Below are 14,862 nucleotides of genomic sequence, written 5' to 3'. Positions count from 1 at the left end.
CACTCGACGAGATCATGATGGCTGCGCCTGCGAACAACGGCCAGCAGGAGGGTCCCCCCGTCTATGCCCACCAGTCTCGGGCGCCGAAGTCGCCGTCGCCGTCGCCGTCACACCAGGGCCAGCAGCCCCAGCATCGTCGCGGCTACCAGGCCTGCGACCCATGCCGCAAGCGCAAGGTCAAGTGCGACCTTGGCAGTAAGACCCTCCTGCTCCTCCCCCTCCTCCCTACCTACTGGGCTCCTCCCCGACGCTCCCCTGAATGCTAATTCGTCCCCACAGGTGTTGACAATCCCCGGCCGCCGCCCTGCGTGCGATGTCGCCGCGAGAGCAAGCGCTGCGAGTTCTCCGCCACCAGGCGGAAGCGCAAGCCCTCGGAGGTCGAGGAGCCCACCGAGGCCACGCTGCGACGCGATAAGCGGATGATGGTCGGGGAGGTCATCTCCAATAACGGGTCTGTCAGTGATGGAGGCTCCTCCTATGCTCCGCCCGAGCGCACTTCTTCCTTTGATAACAGCGCCAGTCTGCCGCGGCCCAAATGGGCGGATGAGTCGCCGGCGGCTACGACGCAGCTCCCCTCGTCGTCGACCACTACTAGCCAACGCTTCACCTCCACCCAGACGTCGTCGACTACGACTCAGTTCCCTGAACCAAGGAGCACGCGTCTGCCCCTGTACACGGCTGCGGAGAGGAGCCATGGCCCCAGCTTTAGCCTCGAGGGCGGCCAGCCCATGATGAACCGCACCGCCGTCGAGTTACTGTCGCCTGCGATCAGTAACAGTCATGATGCGCTGCATCTACTGTCCGAGGCGGCGGGTCGGACCGAGGACCTGAACCGTCAGAGCCTTGAAAACCGATATGCCGCTCGCCAGTCGGTGTCCTCGTTTAATTCGCCCATGTCGCCGCTCACTCAGGCGGGCACCCCCCGAAGCGGAGGCGGGTCGTTTTCCAGACCACCTCGCTCCGGTACCGTGCCCGTGGGGAATTACTATCAAGGGGGTGGATCGGGATCTGCTGACTCGCAACTTCCGGATGGTCGTGGGCAGGCAGACCCGAGTGAGACTGCTCAAGACCCGGGATTCGTGGATGCGGTCAAGGCATGGTCGCGACTACGGTTTGTTCGCGCGGGCTGGCTGTCAGTCGAAGAGGCCATGGCTTATGTGGCATAGTAGGTATTCTCCCTAGTCTTGACTTGCGTCTTGTTGATCGTTGTCCTAGCTACTACGAGCATCTCGCTCCGTTGAGTCCAATTGTTATTCCGGACTTTTCTAGTCCGTCGACCCATCGGACTTTGCTTACGGATGAGCCGGTGCTCGCAGTGACTATACTCACAACTGCGTCACGGCATCGGAAGCCCAAGGGCGACGGAGCTTACACGCGTGCCTTCTACATCCATGATCGGCTCTGGTCGTATCTCCGTGGCATGATCGAGCGTCTCTTCTGGGGCCAGGAGAAGTTTGGTGGGAACGGCGTGGGAATCAGCAAGCCTCGATCGTTTGATCTCGCGCCCATGTCGTCGAAGGTGAGCCATAAGGGCAACCTGCGATCGCTGGGAACCATCGAGGCGCTGCTTATTCTGACCGACTGGCATCCTCGGAACCTGCACTTTCCGCCGGGCGATGACGAGAACGCTTTGCTGGATCTGGACGCACAAACGCAAAGCCGATACGAGAGGGAATTGGAAACCGACGCTGAGAGCACGGCCAACCGTGTCCCGAATAGTGCAGCCGAAGGGAGGCTCGCCTTTCAGAAGTGGCTTGAGCCAGCTTGGCGGTCGGACCGGATGTCATGGATGCTGCTGAGTACCGCGCAGGCATTGGCGTTCGAACTGGGCGTGTTCGACCAGAAGAACGATGCAAAGGCCGCCAGCGAACCCCCGTCGGAGCAGACGCGGAAACGTCGTCTCCGGCGTCTGATTCTGGTGTACATCACGCAGAGCAGTGGTCGGCTGGGGATCCCCTCCATGCTTCCTCTGCCCCAGTGGACCAGTGACATCCAGCCGACGTCGGTGACGGGGGCCAAGGGAAGCGATACGATTGTCGATCGGATGCACGACTGCTGGATCGGGATCTCCAAGATCATGTACCAGAGCAACCAGCTCCTGTTCGCGTCGAGCGAGCAGACCTCGGAGCTCATCCGGAGTGGCCGCTACCGCGACCAGATTGACCGGTTCCAGCCGTTCCTGCGCGAGTGGCGGCATAACATTGACACCATCGATCGTAGGTACTTCCTGTTGGATACTGTGGGGGCTAGATGCTGATTGATTTCCCCCAGTGGCTCCCCCCATGAGGTGTCTCTTAATGATTGAGTATGAGTACACTCGTACGTTGCCTACTCCCCCTTCGATTACGATGCTCGGCTGACGCTTCCCAGGACTCTATGTTAACTCCCTGGCCCTGCAGGCGGTGGTGGATCGCTGGACAACCATGTCGAACGAGGCGGCCCAGGCTCAGAGCACACGGCCGAACTCGGGTCCGTCATCGGGGACCGGGTGGTTCCATGTGCTCATGGAGTTGTATCGTGTCAACGAACAGTACATCCAGGAGGTCGTGGATGCGTCCCGCAAGATCCTGCAGACGGTGCTCGAGATCCTGGTCCCACGGGATCACCTCAAGCATGCTCCCGTCCGGACGTGCTTTCGCATTCTGTCGGGGATGATATTCATTCTGAAGGTATGGATTGGTGTGTCTCGCTGGTTGTGACTTTGCTAATGTGGCCAGACCTTCACTCTGGGTGCGAAAGAGGACGACGTGCGTGTGTCGCTGGACCTCCAGGATCGGACGATCGAAGCCCTGAAGACTTGTGTTGTCGATGATGTCCACTTGAACCATGCCATTGCGCGACTGCTGGAGCTGCTGACGACGAGCATCCGCACGCGCTTCCTGCGGTTTGCCCCGTTGGACCGTAGTGGTGATGGCGAACAGGAGCGTCCATCTGCCCCAGCCTCCCGGCATCAGTCGCCGCGTCCGCGCGAAGGAGCCCCGAACCGTCGCGAAGGGTCGAGCCACGCCTGGACGCCGGCCCAGAGTGCCACTCAGAACCTGGGGTATGTAGATAGCAACAGTCAGGCCGGGGCCGGGATGGGCTCAGTTCATGACCCACTGGCCGGTATCCCTGCGCAGCCGATCAATTCATCCAACATCAATGTGTCGTTCATGCCTCCGCCACCGTCCGTATACTACAACTACTACGACCCCAGCGCGACACCACCGACGGGGGAACTGGAGGGGACCAGCGTCCCGTCGCAGTCGATGCACGACAACCCGGGGGCGTCTGGTGGGCTTCCGGATTGGTTTGCGCTGCCACTGGACCAGTTTTTCAATAGCTCTACGGCGGTGGTGGACCAAGGACTGGGGGGAACGGGGCCCATGGTGGGCGAGTTCGACATGCTGGAGGTGCTTTTGAACGAGCAGTATGACGGACATGGCGAGGGAGGCGAGTCGGCCGGCGGCGGAAACCTTCCGTCGCAGTTCCTGGCGTCGTGATGAGATGGCATGATGATGAATGTACGAATTTCCGCGTAGTGTGTTTTTTTTTTTTCTTTATTTTTTTTCCCCCTCATATTCTCTTGGATTCTTTGCTATTCGGTTCACCGTCGCGGGGCCCGGGCACCGCCGGAGTGCGCCATTTCTTGATTGCCTTCTTCTGTATAGAGGCCAGAGGGATCCATGTTGGTGGAGAGGCCATTTGCCAGGCCATCCAACAGCAGTGAGGGCCTGCCATTTGCTCCAGTGGCGTGCAGAACCCCCGAATCCTTCCACTGTGACGCCTTGACAAGTCGACTGGTTCGGTCACCCCCGACCGGTCAGGAGCCGGACGTCGGACGGGGCTAATTTAGAGGCAAAGTCTCACGGTGACATCGGGGCTGCAGCTATCGTGCAGACCATATGATAAGGTGATAACACCTTGGAGCGCTCGCGTGACTGGCTGGCGCGAGGCCCACCGCAACAGGAAGCCCGACGGACCCTGCGTGATCGGCGGTGGAGTGCAATTAATCGATCCGCGCCTTTAGATATCTACCCTTCATCCTTCACGCCCGCCACCAACGAAGTCACCGGCTCGCAAATGGCGATCGGCCAGGCGGTCGAATGAGAGGCTCGTCGGTGCCTGGTTCTTGACCTCTTGTCCCAATTAAGCAATCGACTACTCCGCCGTCACATCGCCTTGTGCCCCGCTTAGGCAGGGTCCGATGCCCTGCTGTCTTACTTTTCCCCGGCTTGGCTACTGCGAATATCCTCACGGACGGCGGCGGACTCGGACTTGGACGGACCTGAAGAGAGATCTTCGCCGGTTATGCCTGGATGCGGCTTACCTCCTTCCATCGTCACGGCCGCGATGAGGAGACTCTGAGACATTTCGCCCTGAAGAGCATGGTCGACTTGAGCATGGAGAAGTCTATCGAGGGCCGTCGAGAGGACGAGAAATCTATAAGAAGGCGCTGCTCGACCAGCAGATTGGCTTTCTCGTTCATCAACCAAGAAAGAGTCTGAGGCTTCCTTGTCTGGTCCTGTCCATCTCCTCGATCTACTTCCCCCCAAGTCCCTCAAAATGGTCGTCATCAGCAAAGCCACTGCCCTGGCCCTGGGCCTGTCCACCGCTGCCTCCGCGGCGCCCCTGGCCCAGACTCGCAAGAACTTCTCGGTTCAGCAGGTTGCCAATAAGACGCGCACCGTCAACCTGCCTGCCCTGTACGCTCGCTCTCTGGCCAAGTACGGTGCCACCGTTCCTGCGAGCGTCAAGGCCGCTGCGAGCGAGGGCAGTGTCACCACCACGCCCCAGTCCGATGACACCGAGTACCTGACCCCCGTCACTGTCGGAGACTCCACCCTCCACCTGGACTTTGACACCGGCTCTGCGGATCTGTAAGTCTCCCTTTCGTCGTGTCCGTTTGCAGAGACGTATGCGCTAACACGGTTCAGCTGGGTCTTCTCGTCCGAGCTCCCCTCCTCTGAGCAGACCGGTCACAGCCTGTACACGCCCAGCTCCAGCGCAACCAAGCTGAGCGGCTACTCTTGGGACATCTCCTACGGCGATGGCAGCTCTGCCAGCGGAGACGTCTACCGGGACACCGTCACCGTCGGTGATGTCTCGACCAGCAAGCAGGCTGTCGAGGCTGCCAGCTCGGTCAGCTCCGAGTTCGTTTCGGACACGGCCAACGATGGTCTTCTGGGCCTGGCCTTTAGCTCCATCAACACGGGTGAGCCGAACCCACCCCATCTGCCTTCCATCGACTAACCCCGTCCAGTCTCGCCCGTGGCTCAGACCACCTTCTTCGACACCGTCAAGTCGCAGCTCGACTCCCCCCTCTTCGCTGCGTACCTGAGGTACCACGAGGCCGGTGTCTACGACTTCGGTTTCATTGATGACTCCAAGTACACCGGCTCCATCACCTACGTGGATGCCGACAGCTCCGAGGGCTACTGGGGCTTCAGTACCGATGGCTACGCCGTTGGCGACAACGACGCCAACTCCAACGGCTTCAGCGCCATTGCTGGTAAGCTTCAATCCCATCCCACCCGTCGAGTCTCCAATTAACTCCATCCACAGACACCGGTACCACCCTGATCCTCCTCGACGACGATGTCGTCTCCGACTACTACAGCCAGGTCTCCGACGCCCAGAACAGCTACTCGGAGGGTGGCTACGTCTTCTCGTGCGATGACGACCTCCCCGACTTCACTGTCGTGATCGGTGGTTACAGCGCCGTCGTCCCCGGCAAGTACATCAACTACGCCCCCATCGAGACCGGCAGCTCCACCTGCTTCGGCGGTATCCAGAGCAACAGCGGTCTTGGCCTGTCCATCCTCGGTGACGTCTTCCTGAAGAGCCAGTACGTTGTCTTTGACTCTGAGGGACCTCAGCTTGGCTTTGCTGCCCAGGCTTAAATTCTGTATGAGGAATTGAATCCTTTGTAAATAGGATGGGGTTGGTTGCCCCACATATTTGTCTATCTTTTGGATAGATGAACAGTTGGATGGACAAATGGATGAATGGTTGTGAATAGCAGACGATGATGATTGGTACATAGTTACGAACTCAATGAATATTTATTTATTGATATACGAAATGGTGAATGACATAGTATATTACTCCGTATAAGCCTTCATTATACCCCAACCTTAAAGAAAACAAATTCCACCTACCTACCTCAGTACCCCATAAAAGTCCACTTCTCTCCCGTCCATCAAACCAGCACATCAGAAACCCAACGCACCCGCCCCTCGATTAGAATAAAGAAAGTTTTAGTAGTAAGTACTACGTATGTATCGTATCATACATAATCCCACTTATCCCCCAAATCCAATACACATAAAACATAAATACAATACACACACACAGGTATATATAGTACACCACATCATAAATCAATACTATTACTATACTGTTGACATTTACAAGGAAGGACCTGACTAACTGACTGTCCATCCCCAGCTGTGGTTCGTCGTGAGACGGGGTTACTACTACCTTCAGGTAGTATCATGTCCGGTTCATGGTTTGGGGACTAGTATAGGTGGATTGTTGATTGTGTGAGGTTTGTTTCGTGGTTGTAGTGGTAGTAGTAGTATTGTTACCAGTTGTATGGAGTATGGAGTATGTGTTTGTTCTTTAGAGGTTGGGGGTTGGAAGTGAGGGGATATAGTATTTATATATAGGCAACTGATTTTTTGACCGTAAGTATGGTTTATTTGACCGGCGCTATCCCAAAAGCGGCTCTAGTGGCGGGAGCCTTATCATAAGCGGAGCTAGCGCCATCATGTGATCCAGTAACGTGTAATTCTCTCGGCAGGCAATTTTAGTAAGCAGTCTTCATGCCATATGTAAAATCTTGCATTATTTAATGCAGAATCCAACACACGCAGTATTGCATATTTGAAGCCCCCTTTCCACTACTAAAATAGACCTTTTCCTATTCAATTCTGACTCCGATGAAGCAACCGAGCCCGCTACGCCTGAGCCTCCTACCGAGCCCGCCAGTGAGGCCACCCACGCGTGGATTCGGGAGGCAGGGAAGATGACGAGGCGATCAGCCAGGCAGGCAACGGCGGCGGCGACAGAGGTCATCTAGATAGTCATACAGTCAATATAGGGAGTTTGTTCTGTTTGAATCGTCGGACGTACGTGGGATCGAGGCAGGCAGGCGAGGCAGGCAGAGGGATCTCGCGGCCTCGCAGTGGCCTGAGTCGTTCAAAAATGCAATAAAAAATGAAAACAGGTGTTGTTTTTATTTCCTCTTTCGGACGAGTGGGGCCATTACCGGCGCTAACGCTTCATTCGGAATAGCGCCGGTCAAATAAACCATACTTACGGTCAAAAAATCACTTGCCTATATATATGTTATGGGTGGGGGTTCGGTATGGGGGGTTCTTATACTAATTACTAGTGGTAGTAAGGCGGGGGGAACCGAAGGAAGGTGGAAAAGACAGTACTGGTTCATTGGGTAGGAGTTGGGTTCATGTACTGAGTATTGGGTTATTCATAAAAGGGATCAGAGAGGTACATTTGGGGGGGGTTTATCTGCTGGGTTGAACCCTGGGGGAAAGAGATGCGGGGTATGGAGTAGGTACTACTAGGGAAGTGATGGATAATACTAGTAGATGAATAGTAGTAGTAGTGGATAGAAATATTAGTATGGTTACTAAATATAAAGAAAAAAAGAATATTAGTGGAGCCCTCAATGATGTGACAGAAAGTGAAGTGAATGTGAATAGTATGTTAAAAAGTACATGATCTTTAGTATATCAGTACTACTGGTAAGTAGTAATAGACATGAGAAGAAACTGAAACTGAAGTAAAGTAAATGTAAATTATGAATGAAGATAATACATTTTGGTTATGATGTTAATACTACATACTAAGAGATTTGAAATGGTTCATAACACAAGTGGTTGTAACTATACAAACACTATGAATTGTATGCATGGTTGTGATTCGTCAGTGATTGCATAACATAAATGTAACTATCGATTAATACAAGTATAAATTCTGAGAGGAGGTGTCATTTCACATGGTATAAACTACGCTTTTGCACGTGGCACGCTATATATAATCCAGACATTAAGCCCGAGGGGCTGTCCGAAAAACCAAGAATTCACCCGGGTATCCAATCAAATGTACGTACTCCAAATTTATAACTCCTGTTTGTCTAGTCCCCAGATCTCCCAATGTTTCAGTACCTCCCACCCCACTCGTCGCACGCGTCGGCGCCAGAACCGACCATCGCGGAGCAATTGGGGTACGCAGGGATTATTGAGTCTTTGTTCCATTGACTCTTCGTCTGGATTTTGTTTGGCTTCTCCCTGTTCCGTAGCAGGGGAGTCGTCTTCTCGCGCCCGTTTGCCGAGTAGCGAGGGTGGGTGGCCGTTTGTTTGCGACGGCACCACGGCCGTATGTCCGTTGGCTGGCGTGAAGGGAACCTCGGCCGCCGGACTCTTCTCATAGCCCACATTAGCCTCGGCACTGGTCGCGCGGGAGCCCGTGGGCGTTTGTAGTTGGACCTGTCCGTGCGAGTCCGGCTGTTCGGCCGAGACCGTATAGTAATCGCCTAGCTGGAAGCCTTTCCGGCCCAAGCCAATAATCTTCAGCCGGTGAAAAACCTGCTGGTCTGCAAGGGACTCGCTAAGTCTGGCGATCAGGATCTCATCGTCGGCGTCTACGAGGTCGGAGATAGTCAGGGCCGAACCTAAGGCGTTGGCCGACTGGGAGGAGTATTTGAGTGTTTTTGCAGGCGGGGGACCACGACCCGCATCGGATGGCGTAGAGTTGGTCGGAATGAGAAGGCGCAGCGCTTTCAGATTTCGGAGGAAAGGGAGCAGAAGTCCTAATGCTTCCAGATCGGAGAACTCCGTGGCGAAGCCTAGCTGTTCTAATTGCGGGCTGGCGTGGACGAGGCGCGCCACCGTCGGTGCGGAGAGCGGCCAACGAGCGGGAAGTAAGAGGTGTCGTAAGGTGGCGGCGTGATTCATCGTGATGTTGTTCAGGTAAAGATCGCGGGTGCTGGCATGCAAGCTGGGTGAATTGGAACAAGTGGTAAAGGATCCATTGCTGGCGGACCGTGAGAGGTCGGACGCGGGAGGAGTGAGTACGGTATTGGAGGTTAGAGGCCGAGGGGAGTTGATGTCGTCGTTGGGATTCAGGGTGGCATTGACAAAGTATAACCTTTCCAGCCCAGTGAAATTGTTGAGGAAATCGGCATGCTTCCGGGAGACAGCATCCTGCCGCATGGATTTGATGCGGATGCGGAACACTGGCGCCGAGGGCCAAGTGCTGTCCACAAAGGTGTTCATCGAAAGCTCCGCTCCGCTGTTGTTGAGAACGGTCACTTCCTCGACGGTGCTGTTATCGACAGCCCGATTGAAGTCTTCCGTGTGCAAGGCGTACAGATTCTGGAGGCCGAGCTTCTTGATCGAGAGCGGCTGTTTCGCAGCGATGCACTTGCGAAAGTAGTCGTGGACCATGACACTGGGCTCCTGCGCATTCCGCATTCGGGGAGACCAATGCATGTTGAGTTCCCGCAACTTGCGGCACTTCCACAAGAGGGTTGAGATGTCATCTGGATAGCAAAGGGGGTCGATATCGGTGATTTTGAGGTATCGGAGGTGCGGCATGGGCGGGATCACGATCGTCGGCCGGGGATGGCGACTTGAGGGGAACCGTAAGGTCAGCGCGGTCAGCTTGGGCAACCGGGCCAGCCCGACATAGACGGTTTCCAGCATCTTGGTGTTGAGCTCCCAACTGAAGCTTTCCAGCTCCGTCATCTTATCCACCGCCGCGCGTACCGCGATGTTCAGCATCATCGACGAGTCCGGCACGCGGCCCACGCGCGCGTGTTCCTCCAGCTCGAGCTCCCGCCAGTTGCCCCGGAGCGTCAGCGACCGTACGAGTGTGGCATAAGGACGGGTGATGATGGCGTTCAGTCCCATCGAGAATGGACTGGCGCTGCCCATTCCCTCAGGCTCCTCATCCCGATACCGAATCTTGTCATAAGAGGTCAGGGTGATGTGTTTGTAGAGCTGGGGCAGGGCCATGTAGTTGAGGACGCGGCATGTTCGACAGAGACGGGCGAGATCCCCGGGATCATCCACCTGCACAGACAAAGCGACGGGTCAGCGGTTGCATGAGCCTAATCACAGCAGCATCGAGACAAACGTAGGAGACAATCACTGCTATCAGATTCAGTGGCAGGACCATCAGCGGAGCCCCTTGCGGGCGATCGGTGGTGACGCTTGCGTCAAACATGTTCCGGTTGACAGCCGCCATGATGCGACGGCCAGGAGCGATCCTGTCGCGGCATGGACTGGTGGACAAGCAGGGAGGGAAGAGGGCACGCCACGCAAGACATCTATCAGTGACGCAGACTGGGTGGGATGAGGGTGAAGCAAGCTCGCATTTGAAGGGAAAAGCGTGGATGGATAACGGATGGATGGGATGGTTGGATTGATGGATTGATGGCGGAACGGTTGCAGGCAGATTCCGCTGAGTCAGGCTCTGTCCCGGAGCCCTTTTCCTGACATTGGCGATTGAGGCACGATCGACACCTCCGCCGCCCCCATCACAAGCCACGACGGTCAAGATTCGGGGTGTGGCCTTTGCTGGACCTGGAAGAAGCTTCTAGATCGCGATCTGGTGCTCCACTTCCGGACGTTCGTCTGGTGCGACACGCTGCCATCACGTGGCCCCGGATCGGTCTTCAACGCGTCAAAAGAACCTCTCAGTCTCCTCGCTCCTGCATCCCCGGTTGGGATTGCAAGCAAGGGTCATTCCTCCGATCTGCCAGATGCGAGGCGCCCCATTCCACGTGTTTCAGCCGGGTTGATATTGGGTCTGATTCTGCCATTCCTCTATCTGGTGCCGTTGGCTGATGTCTAAGGGGATAGCCATTTACCCAATTCACCGGCCCATCTGGCACCTCAAGTCAAAGACCATACACAAACTATCCAAGTTTACTCCCCCAAGCCCCAATCGTAAACTGAGAATTGCACATATTCGTCAACTCCCACGTCTCTGCCCCCAACACCGCCGGACTCCCATCATCCTCCCAATCCCCCGCCGCCCCCGCCACAAACATCGCCGCCATGAAATGATCATCGGTGGCATGCGCATCCCGATACTCCGGATGTTTCATCAACCGCGTCATAGCACGTCGAAGCCGCGGCCCCGAGCTCTTCAGAATCACATCTTCCACTGCTTGACGAAACCCCAACGCCCACCCCTCCGGCGGCGTATCCATGGCAAAATTATCCCGGAAGCGCAGCATCGGCGCCCACCGATTCCGATACAGATTATGCACCGCGCCCCCAGTGCCAATAAGAAGGAAATTGTCCGCCCGGAGCTGACGAAGCGCCGCCCCAACTTTCATATGATAGTGCGGGTCGTACCGGGCATTCAACGAGATAATTGACGTAGGCGGACAGCCGTTAGGGAACATCCGAATCAGGATGAGATAGACATCATGGATCCAGTCAAAGGTGTCGTTGCCGCTTACATTGAAGCCCTCCTTAGCGAGTAGATCGACACAGTGTCGTGCCGTCTGGAGATCGGCGTTGAGCTTATAGTCCACGTACTTAGAGGGGTGCACGTATGCAACGGGACTCTTGCCGGGATTGGGGTTCGTCGACACTTGGATTTGATCTCCGTAACAGTCCCAATGGGCGCCCTGAGATACAATATTAGTACATGGGGACTAATCGAGCACTGGAATGACAAACTTACCATAATAACCACGCCCCGAATGCCATGTGCCAGCGCCTCATCCCCGCATTTCCGCCAGTAGTCTGCAGAGGTAGACTCTTCCCCCAGCATCATGGTCGAGCCATGTGAGAAAAAATGCACGGGCGTTAATCCTGTCCGCCATTAGCAAATGCTGGTATCTCGGCATCGGCGGTCCATACCCATCCCTGCGACCTTCAATTTGCCAGAATTATAATCTTCAATGTCAACCGCTTCAGACTGGTATGTAGCCCGATAAGATATATTCTTCAGACTGGATTTCAACCGGGATGGCTGACTGGTCCCTTATACACCTCAGCCGTCGGGAGCGTCGGGTCTGCGGACCACAAACCGACAAGTCATCCGAGCCGCACACAAGGGGAGGTAAAGAGTCACTCCGGGGTTCTGGTGGGCCACACAGTTGCAGGGACCTTCGAGCCTTGGTGGAGTAATCAGGGTAGACCATCTTGTGGGGTAAGTGGCGATGTGTTTGCCCGGTGGTTATCGAGTCGAGGGGAGAGAAACATTGATAAGATGGAAATCCACAAGCATAGACAGTGGCACGCTCAGTGAAGGTTGTAAAATGGAAGAGATGAGGGCAATTGGAACATGGTATAAAGCATGCTACTATGTTTCTTTGGGAAGGAGGGGTACTCGGGCGGTCTTGGGACCTGCTGTGCTGCCGGGAGGTTTCTCACTTCACTTCACTTCCACATTTCCCAAAGATCAAGACAAGACACGAGTCCATTAAATGAAGTACAGCAACAACAACTCTCTTGAAGGGATGACCTCAGAACATGCTCCGGGGACATTGATGATGTATGTACAGGCTTCAACTCAGGTCACCCAGAACCTAACGAATTGTATCCACAACAGAAGCAGCGCAAGATGACTGCCATGGAAAAAGCAGTTGACGAAAGATCCATCACATGGTAGTACAAAAGACAAGATTGATCAACCACTAGCTTTACAACCGTGTCAATCCGATGAGACATCTCAGACAACTCATACAAGGCCGGTCACCTCGGAGGCGGACCGTACGACATTTGTACAGGGGGCATGTATGGTGATACCATAGCTGCCCCGGCAAATATCCCGCGTTCCTCCTCTCGCTTCTTAATCTCGGCTTCGTCTTGGATGAGCGTGCAGCATGTGCAACACGTCGCTCGAACACAATCCGAGATGATATCCCCTTCGATCCCATACACCTTGCGTGTCCGACGGTGCTGGAGCGTCGCAAATATCCCTAAGACAGCGGGTCAGCCATTCCACTCGTGATGAATCAACATGAAAAGTGTTTGCTCACAGTGACAACCACAGCACAATGCCATGGCGGTACAGGAATGATTGCACACATCGTACCCAAGCATATTCGTCGGATCCTCACTTCTCAACTTCCTTGAAAGGCGATATTGCGTCCTCCCGTACAAGATGCATGGGCACGTCAGCCCAAGACAGCATACCCCAATATCCGAGCAACCGCACATGTGGGTGCGCCACGATCCCCCTCTGATCTCCAGGTCGGGATGGGTGATCTGACCCGGCTGATGATACGCCATGAGGTCAATCGCTGCAGGCGTTGCAGGTGCCCCCGAGGCAACTGGAGGGGGAAACTGGGGTAGTTGGGGCGAATGCAAAGGGTTGGCATCTGGAACAACAGCCATGGGTTGTGTACTCGGCAGTGGTTGGGATAACTCGGGATTTACTTTGACTGGGAGTGGCCCCGGAGATCGCGGAGGCTCTGCATACGGGTATTCGGCCACTTTGGGGTTGTGCTGGACTTGTTGAATCTCGTCTGCATATGGAGCATAGTTGGCAGGGTGCTGCTCAAGGTTGGGTCCGCAGGAATAGCCGGAGACAGCCATGTCTTGCTGGTATTGCTGCGCTTTCTCGTTCAGAGGCGGTTGAAAATGCTCCATGACAGGCTGTATCTCCGCTGGCTGGAGGGTCGACGTCGCTGCCGGTGGTTGGGCCTCGCTCCTCAATCGGTTACCTGGAGCATGCATCTCCAACGGGGTTTCAAGATATGAGTATCTTGGATTCCCCCCCAGATTGGATGTATTCAGATGCAGTTGCTGGCTCATGCTGGCGGTCACTTCTTGGTATGAGATAGCCTCCGCCCTTGGGTCGCATATATAGCCTATCGGCTTTTCCACAGCGCCAAGAGCTATAGCCAAGGGAAAAGAATGCCCGACTCCTTGTCTTTTGTTCGCTCAAATGGGGTCGTCTCGTGGAGATCTACATGTACCGGCGAGGCGCAAACCCTCCCCGAGCTAACCGGAGGAGAGCATCAATTGAGTAGCAAAGTGAGAGTACGGAACTGACTCACGGTGATCAAGGAAACAAAGATCATCCAACAGCCCATTTGGAATGAAGTGGAAGGCGGCCGGATTAAGTATGTATCGGCTGGACTGGGAATTGCAATCACCCGGGTGGAGATAGTGCCTGGGATGTGCAGTTGCGCGGCGGGGGAACCGGGATGTGTATGGCCAGAGCCCAAGTGCCTAAGCACATGTTGCGCCGAGCGACCCCTAGTCTGCGCCCTTATGTGGCCTGTTCACACCAGTGATGAGTTCTGTTGGTCTGGCGGTCATTCGGAAGATCCTGTTGGGCCCGGAAGCACTTCTCATCACATCGGTCGGCCGCGTCACATTGGAAGGTGCCGAAGCGCCCACTGGCCAACCAACATGAGCAATCGCATTGGCGGATAAGAACTAGGTTCCAACGTTCACCATCCAAGAAGGGTGATCATAACCACCCAAAGTGTTGCTGGTTTTACCCAGCCGCTGGCACTAACATGCTTTACTAGCAACAGTCACTACCGAACTAGCTCTATAGTCCACAGGGCTACCTGCGGGAGAATCAGTGAAAATGGCCAATAAACACAACGAAATCAAGGCCCCTCAGAGGGCGTAACGACAAAAAGAAATAGCGCGCTAATGTCTGGTTTCATGGCAATTTCAGAGAAGCCTCAAGACCAAACAATCTGGCGCTGCGGCTGAGTCTGGCTTCAGAAGTTGATTCTCGGGTCGAACGGGCGGCTGGGACAGCTGAACCCCTCCTTTACGGTGTAGGTGGCCATCGACCCAACAAAAAAGACCGACGATACTGCTACCTGACTAGCCCTCGTCTTTTCTATCACCACATACGGACAAGGTT

At 55.1% G+C, this 14,862-nt stretch overlaps 6 protein-coding genes across 6 annotated transcripts; 2 read left to right on the top strand and 4 right to left on the bottom strand.

The window, feature by feature from the left end:
* Positions 1-17: 17 nt before the first annotated feature.
* On the top strand, positions 18-3,555 carry BO94DRAFT_621583 (uncharacterized protein; the record flags this gene model as incomplete). Its single annotated transcript, XM_025617009.1, has 6 exons — positions 18-195; positions 280-1,165; positions 1,216-2,216; positions 2,272-2,319; positions 2,371-2,669; positions 2,718-3,555. 6 exons carry the CDS (start codon positions 18-20, stop codon positions 3,480-3,482), a joined length of 3,177 nt encoding a protein of 1,058 aa, XP_025470904.1. The 3' UTR covers positions 3,483-3,555.
* Positions 3,556-4,545: 990 nt separating this feature from the next.
* BO94DRAFT_458572 (pepsin-like aspartic protease) lies at positions 4,546-5,882 on the top strand (the record flags this gene model as incomplete). The annotated part of the gene is made up of 4 exons (XM_025607803.1): positions 4,546-4,859; positions 4,917-5,194; positions 5,243-5,491; positions 5,545-5,882. The coding sequence occupies 4 exons, from the start codon at positions 4,546-4,548 to the stop codon at positions 5,880-5,882; spliced, it is 1,179 nt and encodes a 392-aa protein (XP_025470903.1).
* Positions 5,883-6,691: 809 nt separating this feature from the next.
* Positions 6,692-7,161, bottom strand: BO94DRAFT_532101 (uncharacterized protein). The gene is made up of 2 exons (XM_025611055.1): positions 7,117-7,161; positions 6,692-7,059 (listed from the first exon to the last, which is right to left on the bottom strand). The coding sequence occupies exon 2, from the start codon at positions 7,057-7,059 to the stop codon at positions 6,829-6,831; it is 231 nt and encodes a 76-aa protein (XP_025470902.1). The 5' UTR covers positions 7,117-7,161; the 3' UTR covers positions 6,692-6,828.
* A 962-nt stretch (positions 7,162-8,123) lies between these two features.
* BO94DRAFT_621581 (uncharacterized protein) lies at positions 8,124-10,574 on the bottom strand (the record flags this gene model as incomplete). The annotated part of the gene is made up of 2 exons (XM_025617008.1): positions 10,144-10,574; positions 8,124-10,079 (listed from the first exon to the last, which is right to left on the bottom strand). Exons 1-2 carry the CDS (start codon positions 10,252-10,254, stop codon positions 8,124-8,126), a joined length of 2,067 nt encoding a protein of 688 aa, XP_025470901.1. The 5' UTR covers positions 10,255-10,574.
* A 353-nt stretch (positions 10,575-10,927) lies between these two features.
* On the bottom strand, positions 10,928-12,126 carry BO94DRAFT_510312 (DODA-type extradiol aromatic ring-opening family dioxygenase; the record flags this gene model as incomplete). The annotated part of the gene is made up of 3 exons (XM_025609730.1): positions 11,886-12,126; positions 11,707-11,837; positions 10,928-11,677 (listed from the first exon to the last, which is right to left on the bottom strand). Exons 1-3 carry the CDS (start codon positions 11,887-11,889, stop codon positions 10,928-10,930), a joined length of 885 nt encoding a protein of 294 aa, XP_025470900.1. The 5' UTR covers positions 11,890-12,126.
* A 120-nt stretch (positions 12,127-12,246) lies between these two features.
* BO94DRAFT_532099 (DUF614 domain protein) lies at positions 12,247-14,194 on the bottom strand. Its single transcript, XM_025611054.1, has 2 exons — positions 13,010-14,194; positions 12,247-12,949 (listed from the first exon to the last, which is right to left on the bottom strand). Exons 1-2 carry the CDS (start codon positions 13,785-13,787, stop codon positions 12,723-12,725), a joined length of 1,005 nt encoding a protein of 334 aa, XP_025470899.1. The 5' UTR covers positions 13,788-14,194; the 3' UTR covers positions 12,247-12,722.
* Positions 14,195-14,862: the final 668 nt, after the last annotated feature.

This window comes from Aspergillus sclerotioniger, assembly GCF_003184525.1.
Source record: "Aspergillus sclerotioniger CBS 115572 chromosome Unknown BO94scaffold_5, whole genome shotgun sequence".
In the NCBI taxonomy this organism is placed as follows: Eukaryota; Fungi; Ascomycota; class Eurotiomycetes; order Eurotiales; family Aspergillaceae; genus Aspergillus; species Aspergillus sclerotioniger.
The sequence above is the reverse complement of the archived record's forward strand: the minus strand, read 5'-3'. Positions and strand labels throughout refer to the sequence as shown.

What these genes read in the sequence shown, in the direction of transcription:
- BO94DRAFT_532101 (XM_025611055.1), bottom strand. Translation starts at nt 7,059, where the DNA reads ATGACCTCTGTCGCCGCCGCCGTTGCCTGCCTGGCTGATCGCCTCGTC.
- BO94DRAFT_532099 (XM_025611054.1), bottom strand. Translation starts at nt 13,787, where the DNA reads ATGAGCCAGCAACTGCATCTGAATACATCCAATCTGGGGGGGAATCCA. An exon ending in ATTGTGCTGTGGTTGTCACT is followed by an intron (nt 12,950 to 13,009) that starts GTGAGCAAACAC and finishes CCGCTGTCTTAG; the next exon opens with GGATATTTGCGACGCTCCAG.